The sequence below is a fragment of the Scatophagus argus genome, chromosome 1 (genome assembly GCF_020382885.2).
Source record: "Scatophagus argus isolate fScaArg1 chromosome 1, fScaArg1.pri, whole genome shotgun sequence".
Classification (NCBI taxonomy): Eukaryota; Metazoa; Chordata; class Actinopteri; family Scatophagidae; genus Scatophagus; species Scatophagus argus.
Window position 1 is genome coordinate 913871 of NC_058493.1, and position 27422 is coordinate 941292.

Consider the following 27422-nt stretch of genomic DNA (forward strand, 5'->3'; position numbering starts at 1 on the left):
TTCCTAGATATGGATGGGAGGACAGCATTGTAGGTGCAAGAGAGATGATGTCTAAGTCCACCACCTCTGTTGAGTCAAGGTTTTTCCTTGACCCCTCTTTCGTACCACCTGTCCTCTCTGTCAAGAATGTGAACATTGTTGTCATCAAAGGAATATCCCTTTTCCTTAAGATGTAAGTGGACCACTGAGTCTTGTCCTGTGGAGGTGGCTCTCCTGTGTTGTGCCATTCTTCTGTGGAGTGGTTGTTTTGTTTCACCAATGTATAGATCAGAGCATTCTTCACTGAACTGGACTGCATATATAATATTGCTCTGTTTTCCCCTGGGCATTTTGTCCTTGGGGTGGACCAGTTTCTGTCTCAGTGTAATCATTGGTTTGAAATGGACCGGGATGTCGTGGTTGTTGAAAATTCTTTTTAGTTTTTCTGATAATCCTGACACATAAGGAATGACAATGTTACTCCTCTTCCTGTTATTGTCCTTTTTCAGAACTGATGAAGCTGCTTGGATTAGCAGCGAAATGTCTTCAAGCCTGTCCAGATGCCTTGCTTTAACTCTTTGTGTGAATTTGACCTGGATGACTGAGAATCTCCACAGATATGTTCTCTATTACTAGTTTCCTGTAGGGAAAGCTTTTAACTGATAATAAAAACAGTTGCATTGCCGCCTCAGTGGTCGCACAATTAAAGGGGATGTTTTAACTGGAAGTTTTATTCTGTGTCTGAAACAACAGCACTACAATGAGAGGGGTGACAGCAAAGGGACATTGTGCCTTCAAAACATTTACATACAGTGAGTGGTGTTGGAGGATGATAGAGGCAAGTATAATGTGGCATCATCTTATGCTCAGCTGTGTGCCACAGTGTAAGACCTGTCCTCAACAGTGTGTGTAGCAGTATTTCAGTAATATTATTTACTGTATGATATATTTTTATGTATACCCACAATATTGATGTTCTGTTACCTACAAAAATGAAATACTCCTCATAACAATAGAGAAATATTGTCATAAGCAGAGTGAGCATTTTAAAATAGTACACCTGGCAAATCAGGGAAATTAAGTAATGCAACTATTATCTTTTTAAGTATACACAAAATAACCCACAATCAGTGTTTATGCAGTATCGGAAAGGTATTTAATAACAAAAATGTCACATGCATACGTTGCCATATCACACATATATATGACATCATATGTATGGAACCTTCAGGCATTGTATATAGTGTCAGTGTAATCAGTGTAGTGAATGAATCCAAATGTCTGGACTTCACTGCTCTTGTGTAGATTATCTTCTCAATGTAAGCACGCTACCATATAGGTTAGTGTACCAAAACATGGCCAGTAATGAACTAAATCTAAAGGAAAGATACATAAGCAAAGGGGAAGAACAGTGAAATTAAAAATAATCAGAACATCAGTGACAATCGCGGCCATTTGGCTCCATCTAGTGGCCGATGTTTTACCTCTTTTTTTAAAATCTCTTACCCGTATTTTTCTACCCACGCCGTGTCCCTCTCTCATCCCTCTCATCCCCTGTGCGGCGGTGTGTGTCTTCCTCAAACTCCTCTACCAGACACCTGGGAGTTTGAGGGTTCTGCGCAGTGTCTTAGATGTTCCTAAGACTGTGCTTCTCTATACAGGGGCCACCGATGTTGTTCCTGGACTCTGCTGGAGCCACTCTCCCAGTCTGGGGGTCACAGCCCCCACTGGCACCACTGTTATGGTTACTTGGTCATTTTGGGGCGTCTCGTGTTCCCTCTTCTTCATGTTGCTGTTGCTACATCTATCTCCACTGCCTTCTTCTGTTGTTTGTCGAACACCACAATGCTTTTCTGTACTATACCGGTAAAGAAACACGTCCCGTTTCGGCGAAATGTGACGTCACAGGCACACCTTAATTACCTTTCGCACGACAAGGTGCACAGTACACGTCTGTGGATATACGGAAGTGAGACGAGGAGCAGTTTTTTTTATGGAAAGATGAATCTTAATTGTTCTTGGTTGATTTTCATGATGGCTTGAGGCCGGACAGAGCTGCACGAGGTATTATGTGTGTATTTTCTTGTTGGATGCAGTTCCGTTTGACCGAGCGTCACCTCGACTTCAACAACTTCCAGCATGTTCTTCAAAGCTGTGGAGGTAAACACACTCACACGCCACAGAGCTGACTTGTGTTTACCGTGTGGTAGATGTGAGCCTTAGCTAACTGCACTAAAATGTTATATCGATGTTTTATGAAGTTAGAACTGCTCATTGTGAAAATAAATAGTTTCTCTGTAACGTTAACTTAAAGGAAATGCTAGCTCTTATCTCCATTAATGTCACTTGTAAAGCGCATTCCACTACGTACAGTTTCGCGGTACTATGCCGGGTCTAGTCTACTTGTCATTGTACCCAAGATGTTAATGTGGTCTACAATGTAAAATTAATTATTTTAATTAATTCATTAATATAAAGCAAGCATATTAATTTACCCCAGTCATGATAATAAGTAAACAAATAAGACAAACAAAACAAGCCAAATATATATTTATAGATAAAAATAAATTAATAGTAAGTTGAACACAAAAATGAAAGATAAGACACAATCGCAAGCTAAATGAATCACATCCATGCAGAGAATGCTGTACATGACTTGGCTCATCTGATTGCATTTTTAGGAAAGTTTAAATGTTTTGCCTCCCAAAAGGAACAAACAAAGTTCCTGTGGGTAGAAGGCTCGACAACAACTGATTCTGAAACATCAAATGTCCTTGTTCTACTTTACCTGTGAGACAGACCTGAGGATGCAGAGTTCGCTGAGTAAAGGCTGTTTTTCAAGAATTAGTGATGATCGTTTAAGTACAGGGGTCAATGGATCAGAAGTGAAACCTGTTTAACACTGGTTCACACCCATGCTTAAGGTTCACTGCAGTGAATTCCAGAATCTAAGCATATCTACTGGTTTATCTGCATTGTAGGGAGGGACATTAAAAGGTGTAAACTGTTTGGAAGACAACAAAGCAGAGGCTGAGATCCAGAACAAACAAGAGAAAACAGGCATGAACATGAGCTGAGCAGGTCTGGACCTGCAGGCTTCTGAATGTCTGTTAGCGAGGAAGACGAAGACTCCAACAGCCGGCTCTGAGTATATTAGATGAATCAAAATTTAATCACACAATCTGACAAACCAGAAGAATGATTCAAGATTGTACAAGTAGACACGACTGTTAATTGGAAACATGTCAGTCAACTCGCCACATATGCTGATCAGTAACTGTCATGGAATAGGTCCTCTATAACGACTTATAATGTTGGATCATTCAGGATCATTTCATGCAACTCGTGGACTGTACTGTTTTATACTGACTGGTGTTATCATCATTGATATAAACGATAACTGAGTGTCAGATACGTGGATCCTGACCGGACAAATTTACAGTGCGTGGTGCAAATCTTTCCACCAAAACCTGATAAGTTTTGTTGGTTTTGTTTGAAAACAAAAGAAAAGAAAAAGGAAATTTGAGCTAAATACACTATCCAGACAGACCACTTTATGGGGCTGTTTTTCAGGGCATGGGCAAGGCCCCTTACTACCAGTGAGGGGAAATGTTAATGCTTCAGCATACCAAGACATTTTGGACAATGCTGTGCCTCCTGGTTTGTGGCAGTTTAGGGAAGGCCCTGTTCTATTCCAGCATGACTGTGCCCCAGTGCACAAAGCAAAGCTCCATAAAGACGTGGTTGGATGAGTTTGGTGTTGTCACAACTTGACTGGCCCACACTGAGCCCTGACCTTTACCCCATCCAACACCTTTGGGATGAACTGGAACAGAGATTGCGAGCCAGGCCTTTAAGTCCAACATCAGTGCCTGACCTCACTATTGCTCTACTGCATGAATGGGCAAAAACAAGAGTGAAAGCTGTGGTAAAAAGTTGTCAGTGCATTTAAAATGCGCTGTCCTTTAAGTCCCTGCTGGTGTAATGGTCAGGTGGCTCAATGCTTTTGTCTATATAGTGTAGGAGCTTAATAAAGAACCTTATAGTTACAGATTTAATGAGACTTAACAGTACCTGCTAACAAGACATTGGATAGAAAACACTCAAATGTGACACAATTCAAGGAATAAAGAAAGGTTGAAAGTTGAGCAGGAGTGTTATGTATGAATTGAACTTTTCAAATGCAAAAAAAAGGATTAGAGCTTTTATGTTATGAGGAGCAAAAAAGGGATCATCAGCAGCAGTAAAACATGACTGTATTGAAATGACCGAAGGTTTGTTTTATTAAACATGAATTAAACTTTGTTATTTGTAAGATGAAGAATGTGTGAAGTTACCCAATCTGACTTTAAACAGCAGCTTGAACGGTGAGATGTAATATAAGGGACAGGGGCTAAGTTAGGTCAGATTTAATGTTCAGAATGCAATAAACAATGAAAGCAACAAGCTTGCACTGCACCGTATGTGTGTTTAAAATGCTACCTTATCTGCCTTTTTGTGTGTTTGTGTGTTAAAGGAAAACATTGAGCTGGGGGACAGACAGAAGGACGGTTACAGCACTGAGCCTTTACTTCCTTCAACGGTGAGAATCCACATCTCCCCCTGCCTCCTTTCATTTGAACTTTTCATAATTGACCAAGTTATCTGTAGACAGACCTCATCAGTAACATGTAAATGAAGAACTTGTCTGTTTGAAAGGACTCACTGACTCTTTGTTGAACAGATAAAACTGTATGGGCAGAGGTATGTGTCAGTAGAAACTGAGTTTCAATCATGTACATTTGAATCCAATTTGCTCAACTTGAAGAATTGAATAACTCAGTTCATGTGATTCAAATTCATATATAAATGATTCAAATTCGCTTTCTACTGACACATATTGCTGCCCATAAACCCGTGTACTGTGACACGTGAACAGAGTTTTACTTTAAAGGTCTGTCTCTCACAGTACAAGATAACACAGTGAGCCTGTGAGCTGTCTCATTTGCTTGTTTTATCTCATTTATTGGACAGCATGCAATGTGTAACATAACCAGAGCACAGTATTTCCTATCGTTAAGTGGGTCTGACAGGTATGCTCACTGTTGTTACTCTGAACATCAGGACATTTTCTGGGTTTTATCTTGCCCAATAGAACATCTACTCACATTTTGTCTTTGGCAGGTGTTTTGGAATTTTGAAACCTGGGTTTACTCAGAACAGGTGCTGTCACCTGACTCAGAACTGACTCATTAGATAAGTGGGTGGTTAGCTTACAAGTAACAAGATACAACATGTAAATAAGACAGATGTGTACTTGTTGCATAGCACTGTCGCCTCATAGCAAGAGGGTTCCAGGTTCGAATCCCAGTCTGGGCCCTTCTATGTGGAGTTTGCATGTTCTCCCTGTCCCTGTGTGGGTTTTCTCCGGGTACTCCGGCTTCCTCCCACAATACCAAAAACATGCACATTAGGTTAATTGGCTACTCTAAATTGCCCCTAGGTGTGATCTCAAGGAAATTCAATCGAATGCAACTGGACTTGGTTATTTGTCTTTGAAGACGTTTCACCTCTCTTCAAAGACAAATAACTAAGTCCAGTTGCATTCGATTGAATTTCCTTGAGATAACCATGACCTGGATGAATGAGAATATTCACAGGCTTTTTCCCCTAGGTGTGAGTGTGAGAGTGTGTGGTTGTTTGTCTTTGTGTGTTGGCCCTGCGATTGACTGGTGACCAGTCCAGGGTGAACCCCGCCTCTCGCCCGTAGTCAGCTGGGATAGGCTCCAGCTCCCCCGCGACCTTGATGGATAAGCGGTATAGAAAATGGATGGATGGATGGGTACTTGTTGCAGGATATCTGGTCACTGTTAGACACGTGTTATCATTTCTTCAAACTGATGATGCCCTCAGAAGCACTTTAGCTGAGTCTCACACTGAAATATGTGGACATCTGGACACAGTTTATCTACATTCAGACTTGAAGGGTAGGTCATTCCCTTTTAATGTTTCTGCCCTACAACAGATCAACAAGGAACACTGTCACTCTGTGGACACAATTAAGAAATGTTTGTAAGTTTGGAAGATACCCACTTATTGTGTCAAAATCAGATGTTGAAATTTACATCATTTCATGTCTGTGGGTCCTTGAGGGACCAATATTATTTCAATACTCATACTTAATTCGGACATCAGTATAATAAATGTAAAAATACCCTAAATGTAAAAACCTTGTTCCATGTTAAAAGTTCACATTTTTTTGGACCAGGTGCAGTGATGTAACTATGAATATGTGCATAGGTCCATACAGTATAAATTATAGATCAGCACTAGACAATCTTCATCATTTTCAGTCAGACATCACTCGATCTAATAAGAGTGTTGTTTGGAAGTATTTCAACAAAATAAAATAAATCATGAGCAATGAAAGCTATACTATACAGAGAAAAGTATCCAGACAAACCTCTTAATGGGGCTGTTTTTCAGGGGTTGAGATTGGCCCCTCACTGCCACTGAAGGGAAATCTTAACGCTTCAGCATACCAAGACATTTTGGACAGTGCTATGCTTCCAACTTTGTGACAGTTTGGAGAAGACCCTTTTCTATTGCAGCGTGACTCAGAGATAGTTGCGCACATTTTCAGTCTCTCATAGAAGTCATTCATATGGATAACCTCACTTGTCCACAAGAAAGGGGACAGAGGGACAAGTACACTGAAACCTTAACACAGAACTTTTTCTATCAGGAAACAAGAAGTGATACAGACAGTAGTTTGGATGATGCCATCCTGTGTGATCAGCAAATCAAATTTAGGTGACTGACAATGGGTCAGTCTGCGCCTTATTGCTTCTGTTTATCTCCACTGGTGTCACAAAGCTCGCAGTGAAATAGATGATTGTAAGCATTATTATTAATTATTTTTAGACTGTGAATCAACTCCATGTTATGAATAATGATAAGCAGGTAGTGATAAGAGAAAAACAGATATCTTGTCCAGAAACTAGGAGTGGGCAATCTGGCAAAAGAAAAAAAAAATATATATATAATGATCTATTTCATCACAGTCACAATCCATGATCTAATTTTTTGTTTTTGCTCCATTAAAACATAGTATTGCATAAATGTTTTTAGCACAAGCTTCTCTCAGTGAGGTGACGTGAAGTTTGGAAACAGAAGTAAGCTGCCTTAAGGCTGTGCATAGAGACAGTTCATAACCGTGATTTGACCACAGCTCGTGATTTGCTTCATCACACATTATTCTGCACACCTCTGAAAGATTGTTCCAGTGAGCATGGTAAGATGGGGTTAAAATAGCTTTGATATACTTTGTTTTAGCTGGACATATCGGTGTCCCTTTGAGAGGTTCCACTGTTTGCACTACATGTATATATGTACATGTATATATATATATATATATATATATTTTTTTTTTTTTCTTGTAAATATTTTATTCTTCTTTTTATTATTATTATTGCTTTTTTGTATTTTGTATGGTGCACAGGACAGAGAAAAATCCGGAGTCAAATTCCTTGTATGGTCACACATACTTGGCAAATAAAGCTGATTCTGATTCTGATTCTGATTCTGATTCTGAACTGACTTATTTTGAACTATTTAGCTATTTATTAACATGATCATTGTAAAAATATTTCACCGGGCGTATTGTTGAACAGCCTGTCCAGAAGACGTTTGACTATGTGCTGGTGGCCCACAAGGTGAATGATGACACGGACCAGAAGGCTCAGAGACAGAAAGCATTCATCCAGGAGCTAGAAAAGAAAAATATTGCGGTCACTGTGAGTCTGCTTCCTTTATTGTGCCATTACTGTGTTATTCTTTGCCCTGACTTGACACGATGTAATATAGTGAGAATGAATGTACAAATCATTCAAATCATCAATTTTTCCTTTAATGTGTGTGTCAGACGATCATTCATGATGACAAAGTGTTTTTTGGCCTCCGTGCTCCACGTGAGATGTTTGAAGACTACCAGTACCTGCTCAAAGTCTCTGACTCCTGTAACTGGTGTGGAGATGTGAAGGGTGCTGTCACACAGGCTACCAGGTAAAACACACACACACACACACACACACACACTGCAGTCACAGAAAATGGTGACACATGGTAGTTCTTGGAAGCTGCACTGATTATAAACAGTAAGGTTGCACTCTTCCACACAGCTTTATGTAGTGTATAAGTATTTTAACTGGAGCTGTCAAGTGATTAAAACAAAATTACTTGCTCTGTGATTAATTGATCGAAATTAATCGCTTACATCAATTTTTGCGGTGAAAGTATTAAAAAATATTTCAGTTCACACAAATTTTGGCAGATGGGGAAATCAGTGAATAATTGACATAGAGTTTAACGATGTTGCATTGATGGGGCCAGGCAGCATGCTCTGCTCTGCCTCCATCATGTTGCAAAGCCGCTGTTACCGAACGGGTCAAAGGGCACCGGATTGGATTAATCAGTGTTCTTTTTTTTTAACCCGTTATTTTTTCTGTGATCAATTAATCGAAATTAATGCGTTGTGTGACAGCCCCAGTTTTAACCTCCTTTTGACATTTTTTCTTATAAAGGAATAGTTCACCAGTAGATACAGAACACCTGATGGCTGGAGCTTATGTTAAAAGAGGCTGTTGTCTACAATACTTCTATTGTTGTACCAATACACTGTTTCTTTTTCATTCAACGTAATGAGTTTAAGACAACTGCGTCTGTCTAGAATGAACCAAAAAAACAAAGATCCTGGTATAACTTTAATTATTATAGCTCCTAGAGAAAAAATTATGCTTTCAATGATGAAGATTAAGTCATAATTGTGCATTTATATTACAGATAATTATTTTATTGATTCAATTTTGCTTGAACTTAACTTGCAAGTACTGTCTTTGATATTCTGAATTGCTAATATACTACATTAAGCTATTACCAGCACCTGAAAAACAACTCCTGACTACATATTGTTCTTAGATAACTATATAGTCAAAATGAACATTTACCACCTTGTGTTCCCTCATTTCAGTGAACCTCCCATCTGTTCGTTCCTCTTCTTCACCTGCTATATGTTTGTGGTGTATATCAACCTGTGTACAGTCAAAATACTTCATGTTATATGAACCCACTCATTCTGATCCTGCAGATACATTTTCATCTTACTTTTTCCTCTTTTTTTTACTTTTTCTCCAGGATCCGAATTGTCAACTTCATCCTTTATCATACTTATATCAACACAGGAGGTGAGTGTGATTACTTAGAACACTGTCTGCAGTGACATTGTAGACCTACAGCAAACATGACAAAACATCCACACAGCCAGCAGATAATACTGAAGGCCCCGGTTCAAAACGTTGAACATGTGGCCATGAATTTTGATTATCAGTTTTGACAACATATGAAAATATATTGAAATGTACAGCAAATGGCAGCCATAGCAATGTGTTCTGTTTTATTTATTAGAGAACCTGGATGAACTGTTGGAGAAGGATGTCTTTGAAACCATCTTCTGCCTCCATGAGGTGAGTCACATTTTGACTGATCTCTTCAACCTGCTGTAGCTGCTACTCTGTCAAGTGTTTTTGGCTCAGATCGGAATCCTTTAATATTGATTAATGCCAATATTAAAGTGATGCTTTGATGGACCAAAGAACGTGTCGGATTAGAGTATGCTCAGTTAAAACCTGAATATGATATCTGATATATGACTCAGTTAATTCTTAAAGAAGGTTTTCTGCAGGACACAGTGTGTGTGTACACAATAAAAATAACAATATAGACAGCACATATGAAAAGAAATGTTGATTATATTTATATGTGACACAGTGATATTACTGCTCCTGCTACTAACTGGCAGACACACCTTAACTGATGTTATACTGAAGGCCCTGGTTCAAAACTATTACATTTAATTAATATTAATTAAGTTATAAATTAAGTTTAATTGGAGAGTTTGACTCTCCAATTAAAGCTGACATGAAGAAATCAGAACACATCTCATTATATTTAAGTCATTTCACCCTGATTATGGAGTGGCCTTACAGAGTGGAGCTTTTCCCCTCGAAAACAGCCAAGTGCAGACATACAAACCAACAATAGACAAGTTTGTTTTATCATCAAGTTACTTACAAAATTAGCATTGCTTGTGTCAACTAATAACTGGAGACAGTTGTCACTTTAACCATTGAAAGTGGCGGCTAAAATGAGGATCTTCTCCCTGCACCTGGTCACACAAAGTGTACTACCTAATGTTGTTTATTAATGCCAAAAATGTTTGTGATGCATTGTCTGTCAGGGGCGAGGAGGGGTGTTGGATGCTAGTCAGTTGAAGGGCTGACACACAAAGACAGACAACCACACACGCACACACTCACACCTAGGGGCAATGTAGAGTAGCCAGTTAGTCTAATGTACTTGTTTTTGGAGTTGTGGGAGAAAGCCAGTGTACCTGGAGAAGACCCACGCAGGTATAGGGAGGACATGCAAACTCTGCACAGAAGGGTCCAGACCGGGATTCAAACCTGGAACCCTCTTGCTGTGAGGCGACAGTACTAACCACTGTGCCGCCCTGTACTGTCTGTGATGAGGCTGATTAGAACATAACAATAATGTATGGCAAAGGGGTAGAAGAGGGAAGGTGATTTCTTTCTTTTGATCAGAGGAGCTCAACAGACATGAAGCAAAATTATTATGAAGGTAGCAAATATACAAATTACTGTCTTCCAAACTATGAAAAGAGCATGCAAATAACACAGTATTTAAGTATACTAAATACACAGTATACTAAGGACATTCAAGACCAGGAATTATAGATTTTTCTAAGGAATGCTATTATATGCACAACAAGGGCAACAATGACCAGAAAGTGGAGACACTACTGAGATTATTAGATGTGGCCAACCCTGACAGAAGATCAAACTAAAGGACTAATCTCACAGATAACTAAAGAAGAAATTTACTCCATTCGAGCCACAGTGAAAACTAATAAGTCCTGGGCATGGACAGATTCACTTGAGAGAGGTAGTGTCTGAAGGAAACACTGACACATATTTTGACCAAAGGGGAAAGTCCAGCTGCTTGGAAAGAAGCATTTATTTTATTTTGTTTCTGAAGGAGAAAAAAAAATAATTAGATTGTGGTGAAACTAGAAAATTGTGGAAGGATACAAATCGTTTACAGTTAAATTAAATTTTACTCCAATTAATCTGTAAGTTTCAATTCAGTGTATTTATATAGCGCAAATGCACAACAAAAGTTATCTCATGACACTTTCCAATTAGAACAGGTCTAGACAAAACTCTAGACCAATATTCCCCCATGAGCTAGCACTTAGCGACAGTGGCGAGGAAAAACCGCCTTTTAGAGGGAGCAGACCTCGGCTCTAGGTGGGCGGCCATCTGCCTTAACTGGTTGGGTTGACAGAGAGTGAAAGTCAGAGAGGGAGAGGGAGAGGGAGGGAGAGAGAGAGAGAGAGAGAGAGAACAGAGATGCATAACAACAGCAATGATACCGGAAGTATTGCAACTGACAACTAGATAATGATAAAGATGAAGTATACAGAAAGTACTAAGGTGATTATGATAACAAAAGTAGTAACAGTAATAATGGTAGCAGCTGCAGAAGAGTAGTAATAGAATTAAAATAGATTAGGACTAAACAGTAGTAATTGCAGTAAGTTTCAAGCAGGACCACAGCAGGAGGTCCAACCACGATCCATGAGAACCTGCGAGACGAGAAAGCACAAGGACTCCAGGGAAGAAGTTGAGTTAGTAATATGCATTAATGGGACATAAATGTGTGCAGAAGGAGAGGGAGAGGAAGAAAGAGCTCAGTGCGTCATGGGAGATCACCTGGCAGTCTAAGCCTATAGCAGCTTAACTAGGGGCCGGCCAAGGCCAGCCCTAACTATAAGCTTTATCAAACAGGAAAATTTTTAGTCTACTCTTAATGTAGAGAGGGTGTCTGCTTCCTGGACCAAAACCGGAAGCTCCTCTACTGTGGGAGCTTGATAACTAAAGGCTCTGGTTCCCAATCTACTATCAATCTATCAGTTCTTTAAGATGGGTACATTAGCACTTGTGTTGACAATATTGTGCTCACCATACAAGTCAAGAAGTTCCCCAACCAGAAGCCCTGGATAAATAGTCAGATGCGATGCATTCTGCGCAGCCGCTCTCTTGCATTTAGATCAGGCAATGAGACGGAGTACAAAGCTGCAAAGTACGGACTGAGAGAAGCCATCTCAGCAGAAAAGAGGCAGTTCAGGGAGGAGCTGGACAGCTTCTATTCTACTGCTGACCCCAGGCTTAAATTTAGCCACAGCGCTATCAGACAGGTATCTAGTGTAGGAGTTTTTTCTTGGTGGTATGTAGTCAAGTACTACAAACTTAAAAGTTATTAAACAATGGCCAGATAAAAGAGTATTTTGTTCAAAGACTATTAAATGTTCTATTTCAATGCCATGTGTGAAAACAAGGTCAAGAGTGTGATTAAAACAGTGAGTGGGTTTATGTACACACTGACAGTAGCTGATTGAATCTGATAGAGAGATAAATGCTGTGCAAAGGCTATCGTTATCATTGTCCACATGGATATTGAAATCACCCATAATAATTACTTTATTTGTTTTAAGGACTAGACTTGATAGAAACTCCAGTAGACATTCAGATTCGGTTGTACTGTTTTCCAGGTTGAGTGTGAAAGAATAAGAATAAGTAAGAATAAGGATAAGATTTTTATGTATAACTCCTCTTTTTGTATGTGATTTAATTAATTTAGGTGATCTCTGTGGGATTACTGTGCTAATGGAAGCGCAGAGAGGCGTGCAGGACTGCAACTCTGCCTCCTGGTCTCAACTCTGGGTTGTCAGGGTTTTGGTTTAATAAGAAAGTCAGTCAGATTTCTAGATATGAGAGCTGCTCCATCCAAAGTGGGATGAATGCCGTCTCTCCTAATGAGACCAGGTCTTCCCCAGAAGGTCTGCCAATTATCTACAAAGCCCACATCGTTTGCTGGACACCACCTCAACAGCCAGCGACTGAATGATGACATGCGTCTAAACAGGTCATCACTGGTCAAGGACAAAACTAGATGCTGAAAAAGCTTTTGATTGAAGATGGAAATTCCTGTTTAATGTTATGCAGAATTTTGCGATTGACAAAGTAATAATGAAAACATTACTTATACCACAGGCCATTAATTTGCTTCTTCTACCCCTGGATGCAACACACAGCATAGTGAGGTGGATAAAAAGATGTATCTTTAAGAATTGACATTTGATTTGGTGTATTTTAGATGCTCTCAGGATGTCTCTACTCTGCACACATTTTATAATCTTTACTCAGAGAAAATGAAGCAGCTTCTGTTCTGATGTTAGAATTTGTTTAAACATAGTAACAAGTCAAAGGCTCAGTGGTTTGAGACTTTAAAACATAACATCAGAGACTCCACAGCTGAGTCCTCAGAGGTTTAGAGTTTGAAAAAAAAGTGCTAGCAGTGTTTTCTCCTCTTATCAGCATGTCATGAAACATGACAAAAACATGGCTACTCTAAGTATGACTCAGTAAATAAAAAAGGTGGTGAACTAGAAAAGTCTGTTCCTTCTGTTAGAAAGGCAGAGGTGTTTCTCTTTGTTATAGAGACTGAGTAAGTGCCATGAAGCTGAGCACATCAAATACTGAGAAATGCTTGAAACACACACGACCAGATACTGCAATGTTGATATGGAACACATTTATAGTCACTTTAGTCACTTTACTTTAGTACAGTCACTGCTCCTGTCATGATCCACCTGCTGACTATTTGCACTGTTTACTTTACTTACTTGCACTACTCTGCACACTTGTACTACCTCACAGAATATGTGGCTATGCTGCTGAGTTCATATCAGGGTCTATTTTGTGGTCACACATAATCTAACACATTGTTTTGTTCATTTTGGATATCTTGTAATTTCATATAAGTCAATTTATAGCCTTACTTTAGATTACTTTTTTTTGTTACTACATTAATGATTCTTATCATTATATTATTATATGTTAATCATTTTATGTTTTATGTATGCACTGGTCACTAAGACAAATTCCTAGTAATGTGAGACCTCTTCACTTAGGTGGCAATAAATGCAAGTCTGATTCTGATTCTGATCTAGTATGTTAACATGCAGTATACAAACTTGGTGTTTATATGTTGATTTTTCCTATGATTCTCAGAGAAAGAAGCAGAAACGGTTGAAGAAGAAGTGGGCTCGTTGGTCGGGTCTGTTCACAGGCCAACCAGTCAGCGATGTCAGGTCAGTATGTAACTGTCTGTCTGTTTGCCTGTATCTGTCAGTATGCACCTATCTGTGTATGTCTGTTACTGTCTGTCTGTATTTGTATTTATCTATCTTCTTGTCTCTATAACTGTCTTTATCCCTGTTTCACTTTGTAATGGTCTCTTTATTGTTTTTCAATGGTGAAAAAGTGACAAAAGAGTTTCATATATAAACATAGTGGACAGACTAACAGAGTCTGAGTAAGGGATCCTGGAGATCCAAAATTAGCAATATTGCAATTCCTTCAAAGCACGGTCACATACAAGTGGCTTTCTTGTTACTGGTTTATTTGAAAACATCTCTCCAAATTCACAGTAAAAACTAAGCATACAATACAGAGACAATGTTAGGGTAACATAAACAATAGGACGGACAGCAGGTGGAATAACATTTACCAAATACTATGATGGCTGCATGCAACAAAAAAGCAATAGTTTTTCAGTCTTCAGAGGTTTCTTTATAGCCATTCACATTGAAGTTTTTTGTAAAGAGAATAAACATTTCGCCGAAGCAAAGATGTCTGGATGGTCTAGCTTTTTCAAAAAAATTTTTTAAACTCACACCCAAGTTGCTTAGCGATGTTTAAGTAACAAACAAATCAAAATTTAATGAATTCTTAATGATGACTTTGGCCTTAGAAAAGGTCAACCATTATACATATTATGTTAACAGTAATTAGTTAATTGGAAAATTAAAGTATGAACTCATTCATTCATTAAACACATACATACATAGTTTCATCTGGTTTCATTGACAAGTACAATTGTGTGCCATCTGCATTACAGTGAAAATGTATGGATTGTTTCCTAATAATATCACCAATGGGGAGCATATAAAGAGTGAATAATATTGGCCCAAGGACAGAACCTTTTAAAATCCTGAAATAAACTTTAGAGCATTTTGTTTTAATATGCCAACCTCAGTATTATACCATGGCCCTAGTCTCTTTTGCTTTATGTGTTTCTTTTTTAGTAGGGCAATAGAATCGTATGTTGTCCTTAATGAACTTGCAGCACTGTCCACAAAATGGTCGATTTGAAGGGGACCACAATTGGCATAAGATTTTTCTTTAGTGTTGTGATATTCTACGGTACTGGGACATGATACTAAAGTAAGTGACAATAGAATTGCTTCCTTAAATTTAGCCACAGCACTATCAGACAGGTATCTAGTGTAGGAGTTTTATCTTGGTCGTAATGTAGTCAAGTACTACAAACTTAAAAGTTATTAAACAATGGTCAGATAAAAGTATTTTGTTCAAAGACTATTAAATGTTCTATTTCAATTCACATGGCAAAACAAGGTCAAGAGTGTGATTAAAACAGTGAGTGGGTTTATGTACACACTGACAGAAGCTGATTGAATCTGATAGAGAGATAAATGCTGTGCAAAGGCTATCGTTATCATTGTCCACATGGATATTGAAATCGCCCATAATAATTACATGGCCTATAATAATAATTATAATAATTACTTTATTTGTTTGAAGGACTAGACTCAATTGAAATTCTGACAGTTCCAGTAGACATTCAGAGTATGGGCCAGGCGCGCAGTACACTACAACAATAAAAATCGGTTGTACTGTTTTCCAGGTTGAGTGTGAAAGACTAAGAATAAGGCTTTCGAATGAATGACGGATGAGCAGTATAGAAAATGGATGGATGGATGTTTCGAAGATGTTTGGAGCCCAGCATAATAACTTAAGTTTTGTCTGAGTTTAGAAGTAAAAAATTGCAGGTCATCCAGGTTTTGCCTTTGTCTTTGCCTGAAATTTAGTCAACTGATTTGTATCATCTTGTTTTGTGGTTTCATTGATGAGTACACTATATTGCCAAAAGTAATCATTCACCCATCCAAATAATTGAATTCAGGTGTTCCAATCACTTCCATGGACACAGGTGTATAAAATCAAGCACCTAGGCATGCAGACTGCTTCTACAAACATTTCTGAAAGAATAGACTGCTCTCAGGAGCTCAGTGAATTCCAGTGTGGTACTGTGATAGGATGGATGCCAGTCGTGAAATTTCCTCGCTACTAAATATTCCACAGTCAACTGTCAGTGGTATTATAACAAATTAGAAGCAATTGGGAACGATAGCAACTCAACCACAAAGTGGTAGGCCACATAAAATGACAGAGCGGGGTCAGCATATGTTGAGGTGCATAGTGCGCGGAGGTCGTCAACTTTCTGCAGAGTCAGTTGCTACAGACCTCAGACCATTTGGCTAAACAGGACTGAAACCAGCTTAATGCAGTTCTGTCAATGCCAATCAACTGTTCCTATCTGTGAAATAAGAGATTATGGTTAATGATGTCAAATGCAGCACTAAGGTCTAATAATACAAGCACAGAAACAAGTCCCTTGTCCGATGCAAGCAGAAGGTCATTTGTCTCCTTAGCATGTCTCCATGCTACGACGAGCTCAGACTGGAAATCCTTCCTCAATCCTCAATCACATGGGTGATTGGCAACAGCTTTCTGAAGGATCTTAGAGAGGAAGGGAAAGTTAAATATACAGTTAGGTACAGTTTTTTGGCATTTGGCCTCTGTACACCAAGTCAAGTCAAGTCAAGTCAACTTTATTTGTATAGCCCATTTATACAAGCAGTTTGTCTCAAAGGGCTGAACATAACAAACATAACACCAACATAACACCACCACATTTAATTTGAAGTGAAACACTCAAGTGAAGTGCGGCCTTGTAAAAGCTGTGATTCAACACTCTAAAACCATAACACATAACATTTACAGTGACTGAGCATTTTTCTAGTTTTGGTATTTTGATGTGTTTGCATGTTTAAAGAATTTCACCTCTGGGATAAATGAAGGAATTCTGATTCTGATGTTGCCTGCTTATGTGTTTCCTTCCTACAGGTGCTATTTTGGAGAGAAGGTGGCTCTATACTACCTGTGGCTGGGCTGGTACACCAAGCTGCTGGTTCCAGCTGCTGCTCTTGGTGTTGTGGTGTTCCTGTATGGTCTTGCCTTTTTCAACACCAACCCTCTCATGTGAGATGTACAGTCATATTATGTTGGAAAAGGTCTTAGGAAACACTATAACTGAAGTCATACATTTGCAAATGTACAGTTTTAGGGCTTCATGAAAGAACATTTCGATGTTTTTCTCCTGAACCTCTCTGACTTGTGAGGTTTGTGAAAGTTTTCAAAGTCAAATTGCTACAGAGGATGACATCTCAAACATTTTTAATTAGAGATTTATCGAGCAAGAATTTGAAGTATCTGATAACAGTCAAACATTCTTGTGTGCTGTGAACTCAGTTTTTGATAAATCTGATTGCTTCTGAAGGAGACTCTCAATTAGTTGAATTATTTTAAAGTGTTTAAGAAAAACTCTGGTCAGCTGGGCCTACATTTTAGTTTTAAAGTAATAGCATGTATGGCTGATTTGTTTTAAAGTTTCGATGTTTTCTGGGTTTATTAGCCCGTTATGCCAATTGAGGAAGCTTGGCTTAGAACAAAGTTTGGTTTGTTTTCATGCATCGCAAGGGCAGATTTCATAGTTGCTATGTCCCGTAGCCCGAAACATTTGGTCCAAGACGTCTAGCTATATTTATGGATGGTGGTGTTCCACAAGGTTTTCTCATTATAAATAGTGTATGGAATCACATGAGCCTCAGTTTTCATTAATACACACAAAAGGATTGATGTGTGTTTTGTGATTTAAATGTAAAGACTCTCCACAAAAAGTTGTCAATCCACACAAAAATTATTTCTTATTGTAAGTGAATGTAGAAAAACAAACATATATAAAGAAATAAGATTAACACCAGGGTGCTGGAAAGTCCGTCCGTTAGTTGAACTTCAGATTGAAGAGGAATAATGCAGTTTTTGCCTGGCTGTTTTGATGAAAATAGAAAAATTAAAAAAATACTTTGAAACATTTTAAAGGTCCACCCCTCCATTTTCTATACCGCTTATCTGCTATCTGCAGGATTTTGCTGTTTAAAATGTAAATTTTAAACGTAAACCTTTTGATTTCTAATCACATGTATTTAGCAAATATTTTGTGTGCATTGGAAATATATTTGTTTTTTTAAATATGTGATATGTGTCCCTCGATTTCTTTGGACCTCAACAGAGCAATGAGGAACCGTTTTTTCTTATTTATCATGTTTGTGCTGAAAAGCAGTTGCTCAAACACTGGCACAACATGACTGACCTTTTACTTATGCCTTTTGTCTCCTTAGTAAGGAAGTGTGTGAGTCCAACATCACCATGTGTCCTCGATGTGATAAGACGTGTCAAGTGTGGCAGCTGTCGGACACATGCACCTATGCAAAGGTGAACTCACCTCTCTCACTCAAGTCTGTTTATTTGACTTCTTCAACCAACTGCTGGCAGTTTTCATTATAGTGTGAATGTAATTCTGGACTTCATCCATTACTCACTTAAAAAAGAAAGTATGGTAACACACAAATCAGTTCTGATTCAGATCATGTCTACATCTAAAAGTTGAAAACCATTTGTCTTCGCATCAGTGATGTACGGATCAGCTTTGAATTAATCAGAATCTGCATGTATACATCCATCCATCTGCCACCCTCTTGACATGGATTATTTTCTCAGATTAAGAGACCCTCACCAGTACAAAAAATTTCATTCCAGACTCAGTGCTGTGACTGCGGCAAAAGTTGCATCTACTAAACACTGACTCGAAGGGGGTTAATATTAATGCATTCACTTATTTTACATGATATATTTTTGATTAATTACTTTGTACAAATCTGTTTTCACTTGTCCATTTATAAAAGCAGGGGGAAACCATTCAAGTGGGTGAATACTTTTTATAGGCACTATACATACATACATACATACATACATACATACATACATACATACATACGTACATACATACATACGTACATACATACATGGTTTCATGAAAAGTTGGTCCTGCTGTTAATCTCTGTTCATGTGGAGCCAGATTTATAGTCTTTGCGTTTGATGGGATGCATAATGTGTTTGTATCCACACAGGTGAGCCATCTGTTTGACAATGAGGGCACTGTGGCATTTGCAATGTTCATGGCAATCTGGGGTGAGCATCTGTGATCTAATCTATTGTATTCTGATGTCAGATTGGGGAACTTGGGGAACTCCATGACTAACCTTTGTGAGTGTGGACGATGTATCATTAACATGAACAAATTGAAATCGATCTGATAAATAAGACTGAAACCAGCTTAATGCAGTTCCTTTGATGCCAACTAGGTGTTCCAATCTGTGCAGTAATATAGAGTGGTCAATGGTGTCAAATGCAGCACTAAGGTCTAACAGTAAGGACAGAGATAAATCCCTTGTCTGATGCCAGGAGGAGGTCATTTGTGACTTTGACCAATGCTGTTTCTGTGCTATGATGAGCTCTAAAGCCAGACTGAAAATTCTCAAATAAGTTATTATTAGGAAGAAAGTCATATAACTGATTGTCGACTGTTCTTTCAAGGATCTTGGAAAGAAATGGAAGGTTAGATATTGGTCTGTAGTTGCTTAAAAGGGGGAATGTTGGGCTCTCTCTATTTACAGTTTAATTAAAGAGTTTGGTCTAGACCTGCTCAAATTGGAAAGTGTCATGAGATAACTTTTGTTGTGAATTGGTGCTATATAAATAAACTGAATTGAAATTGAATTGAATTGAATGTCTAATGTAATATGATCTCCTCTGATGTCTAATGTTAATGTTGTCAGTTGTGATTTTGAGCATCTCTTTAACTGACTGTCTGTGTGTTTTCAGCCACTCTGTTCTTGGAGCTGTGGAAGAGACACAGAGCCAGACATGTTTGTGAGTGGAAAGTCTATGACTGGTGTGAAGAGGAGGTACTACATTCTACCTAAACTCACAGATCATATTGTATCCATGACTAAAGATTAAATCTGCATTTTAGTTGTTTCTGTGTGTGTCTTGACAGGAGGAACTGATTATGGAAATAGTCAATGATCCACACTGTAAACCCAAACAGTTTAGACACTCCTACATGCGCAGCACTCTAGTCCTCATTCTGGTAACACTGATGGTAAGACACAAACACACACACTCTGCTAAAGCAGTCGGACATGTCAAAGTTGTTTGTGGATTTTGTAAAGCACTTTTGATAAAACTACATATAAGATGAACACAATTGCAATTTATTGCAAAATAGGTTCTAAACTACAGCTTCACGTAAGACTGGTTTTACGGAGCAAAATGAAGTAATACCAGAGCAGTAGAAGAAGAGATAAACAGTGCAGGTGAACTGCGGTAGAGGGGGTGTGCATGAAAAAGACACACATTTCGGTGTGTTTGTTTGTGTTCCAGCTGATGCTGATCATCGGTCTCGCTCAGGCCTTGGTGGTGTTTCGAGTGGTGGCTGCCCCTTTGATGTCTCAGTGCGAATGGAATTTTATCAGTGAACACGCCAACCCTCTGGCTGTGATGCTGGGAGCTGTTTTGCACTACCTCACCATCCAGATCATGACCCGAGTACGTAGATCTGTATACCGATCCTCATACTGCATTCACTCAAAGTCTACATGCCATCAAAGAAAAAAAATGTGGTGTTGGGCTGTCACAGGCTTGTAAAAAGACCATCCAATCAATTAATTTGAATTGAATGGAATGATTCTGTATTCAACTTGAGTGCAAAAGTTGCACACGTCCGAGTGGACCAATGGAGCAGATAGACAGAGCCGTTACTCAGCTATGGAGACCTAGAGAGATGCAGGGGAGAAAGCTGTTGGCAGAACTGGGCCTCTTATAAGAAATGAACAACCAGATTCTGTACAGGCTGACATAATTATTGGTTTGCCCAATAATGATAATACTGTGAACATGCGGCCGTAAAGTTTTGTAATTGAGTGCAATTTGCTCTCTTTTGCATCGGACTGAAATTATTCCTGAGTCTTCATTCGATTGCTGCCCAGCTGTCACTCAAAGCAAATAAGCCCTGACGATTGAAAAGTTAGCTATAGAGACCAAAAGCCTATTGTGTACCAGACTAAACATATTTATTTCTGCTATAAAGTGGGAGTCTAAGGGACTGACCTTTGGTGCCAGCATTGTCTTTTTGGAACTTGTGCACTGGTTTAATTTTTTAGCAGCAGAGTTTGCCGCACAATACACAATGACCATGTGAGCTGTCTAACCCTAAAACAGATGCTTCTGCATCACCAGGTTCTGCATAACTATTCACCAACTAATCATTATTTTGCACTCATAACATAATGTGTTATGAGAGCAAAATGAGAACAATTATATGTTGATCTCTCAATAAGCTCTTAGTCATTCTGGTTTGTTTTGTACCTGCTCATGTGGAAGCACATCTGACATTGCTTGTCTATAAAAGTTCTCCATCTTTAAATTGAGAAGAACATCAGACTACAGAGGAAAAAGGAAGAAGATTCAGCTGGAAGCTCATGAAAAACAACTAATACATGTGAACAAACTGATGGCTGCTCTTATGAAAGTCTCCCTTCTAACAATGTAATAAACATGAAATCTCTTGTCTTTCTGCGTGTCTCTTTTTCCTCAATACCACCCATAGGTAAACAGATGGATCTCCCTCAAGCTGTGTGACATAGGTGAGAACAAAATGGGATACTTAACATTATATGTTGTAATGCCAGCACAGTTTTACCTTGCCACTGTCACCGAGTGGTTGCACGTGGGGGAATGTTGGGTGAATTTAATTTAGTATGTATATTCTATATATATCCCTATATATATATATATATATATTCTTATATTGAATTTTGATAAAATGTAATATTCCAAGTGTGCATGTGATGTGTGTTCAGAGAAGACGAACTCATTTGCTGCCACAGAGAGGAGCTTCACTGTCAAGATGTTTACCTTCCAGTTCTTCACTCTCTTCTCCTCACTCTTCTATGTGGCCTTCTTCCTGGGCAGGTACACCTTCTGTCAGTAATTGTATGCCTGTCTTCCTGCCTGTCTGTCTGTCTGTAGCTGTATTTCTGTAATTGCCTGTTTTCATGGAAACATATTTAGGTCTTAGTCAAGAGAATTTTATTTATAGCCACATATCACACATCACCTGTCACCACATGTGAACACCCTCAAACCTTAAGCCTTTCATACACAATACAGAAAAACTCTCCAAAAGAAAATGGTGGAAAAACCTCTTCCTGAGGTTTGTTCCTGTTTTGCCTATTCAGCTGTCATTTTGAGGCTCACTTAACTCAGATTACAAACTGTAAAATTAGGCACGTAGCCTATTTCGTTGTTTGCTGCTTTATTAATGTTTAAAGTACATATATTTAACCTTAAAATCATGACACTTTCTCATGTGTTCTCAAGTAGTCACAAACCATCCAAGAAAATGCAAAAACTTTAGCTAACTCTGCAGTATGGTGAACTTTAAAATGCTGATGTGTTGATGTTTTCTTGTCACAGGATAAACGGTCACCCGGGAAACTACGTGCGGATTGCTGGATGGAGACTGGAGGAGGTAAGGACATTCCGTGAGTTTTTAGCCAATCATACAGCATGTCTGCTTCACAGTACAAACTATCTTTGACGCGTTCTCTGTGTCTTGTAGTGCCATCCTAGTGGTTGTTTGACAGACCTCTTCATCCAGATGGCTGTCATCATGCTGCTCAAGCAGACTCTCAACAACATCTTTGAGTTCACTGTGCCGTGAGTGTGCTGTGTTTTCGTTCAGCATATCCTGAAAGGCAGCACTTGGTGATGAGTTAATGTCCAGTTCATGTAGCGTCAACCTAGATGTCATCAGAAAAAACATATCAGGCTCTATTTTCATGTGAGCATGTGTTTTCCAGCTGGTTGAAGAGTTGTGTGAGCAGAAACACTGCAAAGAAGCTGCAGAGGAAGTGCGGTCACTGTTACAGGAAGGCCTGTCGTGATGAAGAGGGTCGTGTTGAACCGTGTGACATCTGCAAACTTCGGGACTGGCTGCGTAACTATCACCTGGCCAACACCGATGCCTTCAGCCTGTTCAATGAGTTCCTGGAGATGGGTAGGTCATCAGTGTGCCCGTGACTCTCGCATGTAAAAACTCAACTCAACAAATCACTAGTTTGTAGGTGGATTGTATCCTGACAGACCTGAGTGAGAGATGTGGAGTTAGGGTAGTAATTATTAGATTTTGGAATGTCGCACATTTAAATACACTATATAGACAAAATTTGGACACCAACATGGGCTTTAAAGCCATCGCGTTCTAAATACACAGACAGCTATGTAGCTATAAAAGATTCCACTCTTCTGTGAAGACTTTCCACAAGACTTTGGAGTGTTTCTGTTGAAAGTTTTGCCCATTATTTTACAAACCTGTACTTACCATCAGTATTTATTGCTAATTATATCTATAGCCAGTAATCAAGTAATAGTCAAGTTATCTCTAAATCCACTTACCTCTGCATCAAATTATCTGTTCATATCTTTCTCTCTGTTTATCTCTATATTAAATTATTTTCAAATCACATCTCTGAATCTAAGTATCTCTTAATTCAATTCAGTTATCTCTGGACAGAATTGTATCTATATTGTATCTACAGAGTGAGCCAAAATAATGTATACACACATCAGGAAAAAAAAGGGTAATGCCATCCGTTGGGAAAACATCGTATAACAGTACACAGTGTTATCGTAATTTGATCAAACTTCGAAAGAGGCATCTATAGGTATAGAAGCACTTATACAAATTAAATATTTATGCATGTTTTTCTTTTCCTGATGTGTGCATACATTTTGACTGACTCTGTATGTATCTCTATATTGAATTTTCTTTAAACGAAAAGTTGAACTACAGATGATCTGTTAAGACACTACGTTGGCCAGTCATAGTCTGGGTAGTTTGTAAACTGAGCTTTGTATTTGTATTGGTTACTCTGTGACAACTTGCCAGAGTTATAAAATACTATCTGAGTATTTGAAACCGCTACGCAGTCTTTTGATCTGTGTTTTGGTCTGATAAACCTTCGGATATTCACATATCTTCTACCCAAACTGGACTGCCTGGATTTAGCATTTCAACTAAGCAGCATCATTCAGTTGTATATAAACAACACACATTTCCCAAAACTTCTTAAATTTACTTAAAATGCTTTTTGCACCAGAGAAGGGTGGAATTAAAGACTGAATCCTATGAGAATGTGCTTAAAAGAATGAGTTTCCATGTTGCTAGCTTACTGTCTGTCCTATCCAGTGGTCCAGTTCAGCTTCACCACCATATTTGTGGCAGCCTTCCCCCTCGCCCCCCTGTTGGCTCTCGTAAATAACATCTTTGAGATCCGCTTGGATGCCATCAAGATGGTCCGCCTGGAACGACGGCTAGTTCCTAGGAAGACCAATGACATTGGTGAGCTGTGTGTCTGTTAATTAATCGACATTCTCTGTGAGCAGCACATGAATCTGGTTATTGGCTTGATGAGTCAACCCAATGTAGCCATGAGCATGTTCACATAAAAGAGGCAGTATTTGCAGTCATTTCCACAGAGCAACCTATTACTGATGTATGTTTGCAATCGTATGTTCTCCTGTCCGCAGGTGTGTGGACGAAGGTGTTGGAGGCCATTGGTGTGTTGGCAGTGATTGCTAACGGTCTGGTCATTGGAGTCTCATCAGATTTTATTCCACGCCTTGTGTACCGCTACCGTTATGGGCCATGTGCTAATGGAAGCACCGATACACAGTCAGTCATGTTTCAGCTGGTAGAAACGCCTCATAAAACGTCAGCAGATTGTGTTGTGTCTCATCACGTGTTTTGTGCTATTGTCACAGCTGCATGCAGGGCTACATTAATGACACTCTGTCCATGGCATCGGTGGCACACCCAGCAGTTAGACTGGACTTTGTTGAAAAACAGATGATCACAGAAAATGGCTTAAATGTCACAGAATGCAGGTACGAACCTTACTTTTACTCTGCTCAACCCAAACATATCAGAAGAAACAGGTAGAGATCTGAGAAACTGTGCAACCTTTGTAACCATACAGTGTGTGTGTGTGTGTGCACGCGCTTGTGTTTGTGTCTTGTGTACAGTTACAGAGACTATAGGAGTGATGAAGACTACACTCTGACTTCTCAGTTCTGGTTGGTCTTGGCTGTGCGCTTTGCCTTCGTCATCCTGTTTGAGGTTTGTGCTCCAGATTTGGGTTAAGCAATGTTGTTGATTTAAAGAAAGTTAAACTGTGTCTGGGGTCTTTGTGTGTGTGTTTCTGCAGCATGTTGTGGTGGTCTGCAAGTTTGTAGCAGCATGGTTTGTGCCCAACAATCCTATTCAGGTGAAGAACAATCGGCTGCATGACAAACTTGAACGGCTGAAGGAGGAGCTAAGGTAAGTCATCGTGACCACAGAACAAAAGTCATATAACAAGAGATGAATTTTAAGTTTAAACACCCCCAATGTGCCTCTCCACTCCTCTCCTTATTCTGTAATGTGTCTTTCTCTTATTATTTCAGGGAAATGAAACACGGCAAATCAACAGATGTCTGACATCCCATAGCTGACGTCAGGTTTTCTTCCACTGATGAATCCTGACTGGACAGTTGAAATGTCAAAGGGAAAGATGGCGTCTTGTTTTTATCATTTGTGTTTGCTTTTGGAACACTTGTTGGAAAGTACAATGTTGTGTGAGGCTTATGTGTCTTGTGTTTATTCCTGATAACATGTCACCACAACACAGTTCCAAACCATGTCATGTTTTTATATTAAAATGTAAGAAAAAATATATTACTGTCATTTAATCTTGTTATTAAGTTGTTGTTTTTGTTCAAAGAAGCAAAGACTTATTTTGTGAGGTAAAATTGTTTGCAACCGCAAACAATTGAGTCTGTTAACTTTTTTTAGAACTGACAGCAATTAACAGACATCAGGTTTCTGACTTTTTTTTATTATTGTTAATGGTAAACACTACACAGCCCTAACAACCTCTACAGATGTCTTTTTTGCATGTAATATCAATGACCTGTTCTTTTTCAAGGTTCATGTTGTCATTTATTGGTCAGCATAGAGGTTGCTGGGATGGGTATTGTTTTTTAATACACAATACGACTCTGTGCAAATGATACAATACAGTTAATTTCAATTAAATTATTGCCAACATTAATAGCATTTTATCAGTTATTTCAGTAGAAATATGTTTCATCCTTAAATAATCTACAAGAAACCAATATATTGCCATGTAGAAGGTGATGCTTCAAACCGAAGACCTTTTAACTGTACTTATCATCTATGCTCGTGAATGTTCTTTTTATTTGCTGTCATCTGATTGTAATTGTAATACTGTATGATTGAGCCTATATAAAGCAGAGACTGAGCCATGTGTTTGTGTTTGGTGGAGTCACTGGTGTCCCCATCGAGTGTTCCAGTGAGGACACACTTTATAGGGACATCTTTCATCACATTACATAGGTATAGGCATCCATGCTATTTAATGTGAGCATTCACACTACTGTTATCCTGTTCTTTATTTTTGTTATTAGTGTGGACTTACTTTTCAAATTAAAATCTGCAAAAAGTGCAACCGTGTTAACGGGAAGTGCAGCATATTTGTTTTTCACAAGAAAAGCCCCTCAGCACATACATTCGTACCTACAGTATATACGATACGTCTTTTCCTCCTTTTGCTTCTCCTTCTCTCTTCTCCCCCCTCCTCCTGTTCTTCTTTTTCCCTCTTAGTCCTCCTCCTCTGAGGTAGTTGTGTACATGCCTAAGTTTTGTGTACAATTTGCAGTTCAGTTGTGTTCAATTAAAGATTAAAAACGTTCTTGCTTTTAGTATTTTCAAGTAGTTTACTTTCACTTCCAGCTTTGACAGTTTTAAAGTATAGGTTTCAGCTTTTGCTTCCTATTGTAATGCAGTTCAGCTTCCCCTCCCAGTCTTACATTTCAGCTTCTGGGTTTTTCTCTGGTCCAGCCAATTCAAAGCATATTACCTTTGAACTGGCTTTAAGTTGAGGTTGTATACAGTGCCGATCGAAAGTTTGGGCACCCCTGGTTAAAATTTATTTTAATGTGCAAAAAGAAGCCAAGGAAAGATTGAAAATATCTCCAAAAGGCATCAAATTACAGATTAGACATTCTTATAACATATTAAAAAAGTCAGATCTCCTTTCATTTGTTTACACTCTGAAAATAACAGAAAAGGGAAAAAACATCTGCAAAAGTTTGGGC

General features: G+C 38.8%; 1 protein-coding gene across 2 annotated transcripts; it reads left to right on the forward strand.

Annotated features, from left to right (window-relative positions):
* Positions 1-1878: 1878 nt before the first annotated feature.
* LOC124057021 (anoctamin-9-like) lies at positions 1879-26572 on the forward strand. 2 transcript variants are annotated; one of them, XM_046385119.1, is made up of 24 exons: positions 1880-2139; positions 4496-4561; positions 7632-7754; positions 7883-8022; positions 9151-9200; positions 9421-9479; positions 14169-14248; positions 17148-17282; positions 18482-18575; positions 19271-19331; positions 20025-20107; positions 20200-20304; positions 20586-20750; positions 21811-21847; positions 22064-22175; positions 22680-22734; positions 22825-22922; positions 23066-23262; positions 24454-24606; positions 24795-24939; positions 25029-25151; positions 25290-25383; positions 25472-25584; positions 25710-26572. In XM_046385119.1, exons 1-24 carry the CDS (start codon positions 2119-2121, stop codon positions 25741-25743), a joined length of 2343 nt encoding a protein of 780 aa, XP_046241075.1. In that variant the 5' UTR covers positions 1880-2118; the 3' UTR covers positions 25744-26572. The 2 variants fall into 2 exon arrangements, with proteins under 2 accessions (XP_046241153.1, XP_046241075.1); XM_046385197.1 differs by lacking the exon at positions 20200-20304 and having other exon boundaries at positions 1879-2139.
* Positions 26573-27422: the final 850 nt, after the last annotated feature.

Excerpts from the sequence above, each read along its gene's own strand:
- LOC124057021 (XM_046385119.1), top strand. The coding sequence starts at position 2,119 with ATGTTCTTCAAAGCTGTGGAG. Across the intron at positions 19,332-20,024 it reads AATGTTCATGGCAATCTGGG|CCACTCTGTTCTTGGAGCTG; the intron begins GTGAGCATCTGT and ends GTGTGTTTTCAG. Across the intron at positions 22,176-22,679 it reads GTGGCCTTCTTCCTGGGCAG|GATAAACGGTCACCCGGGAA; the intron begins GTACACCTTCTG and ends TTCTTGTCACAG.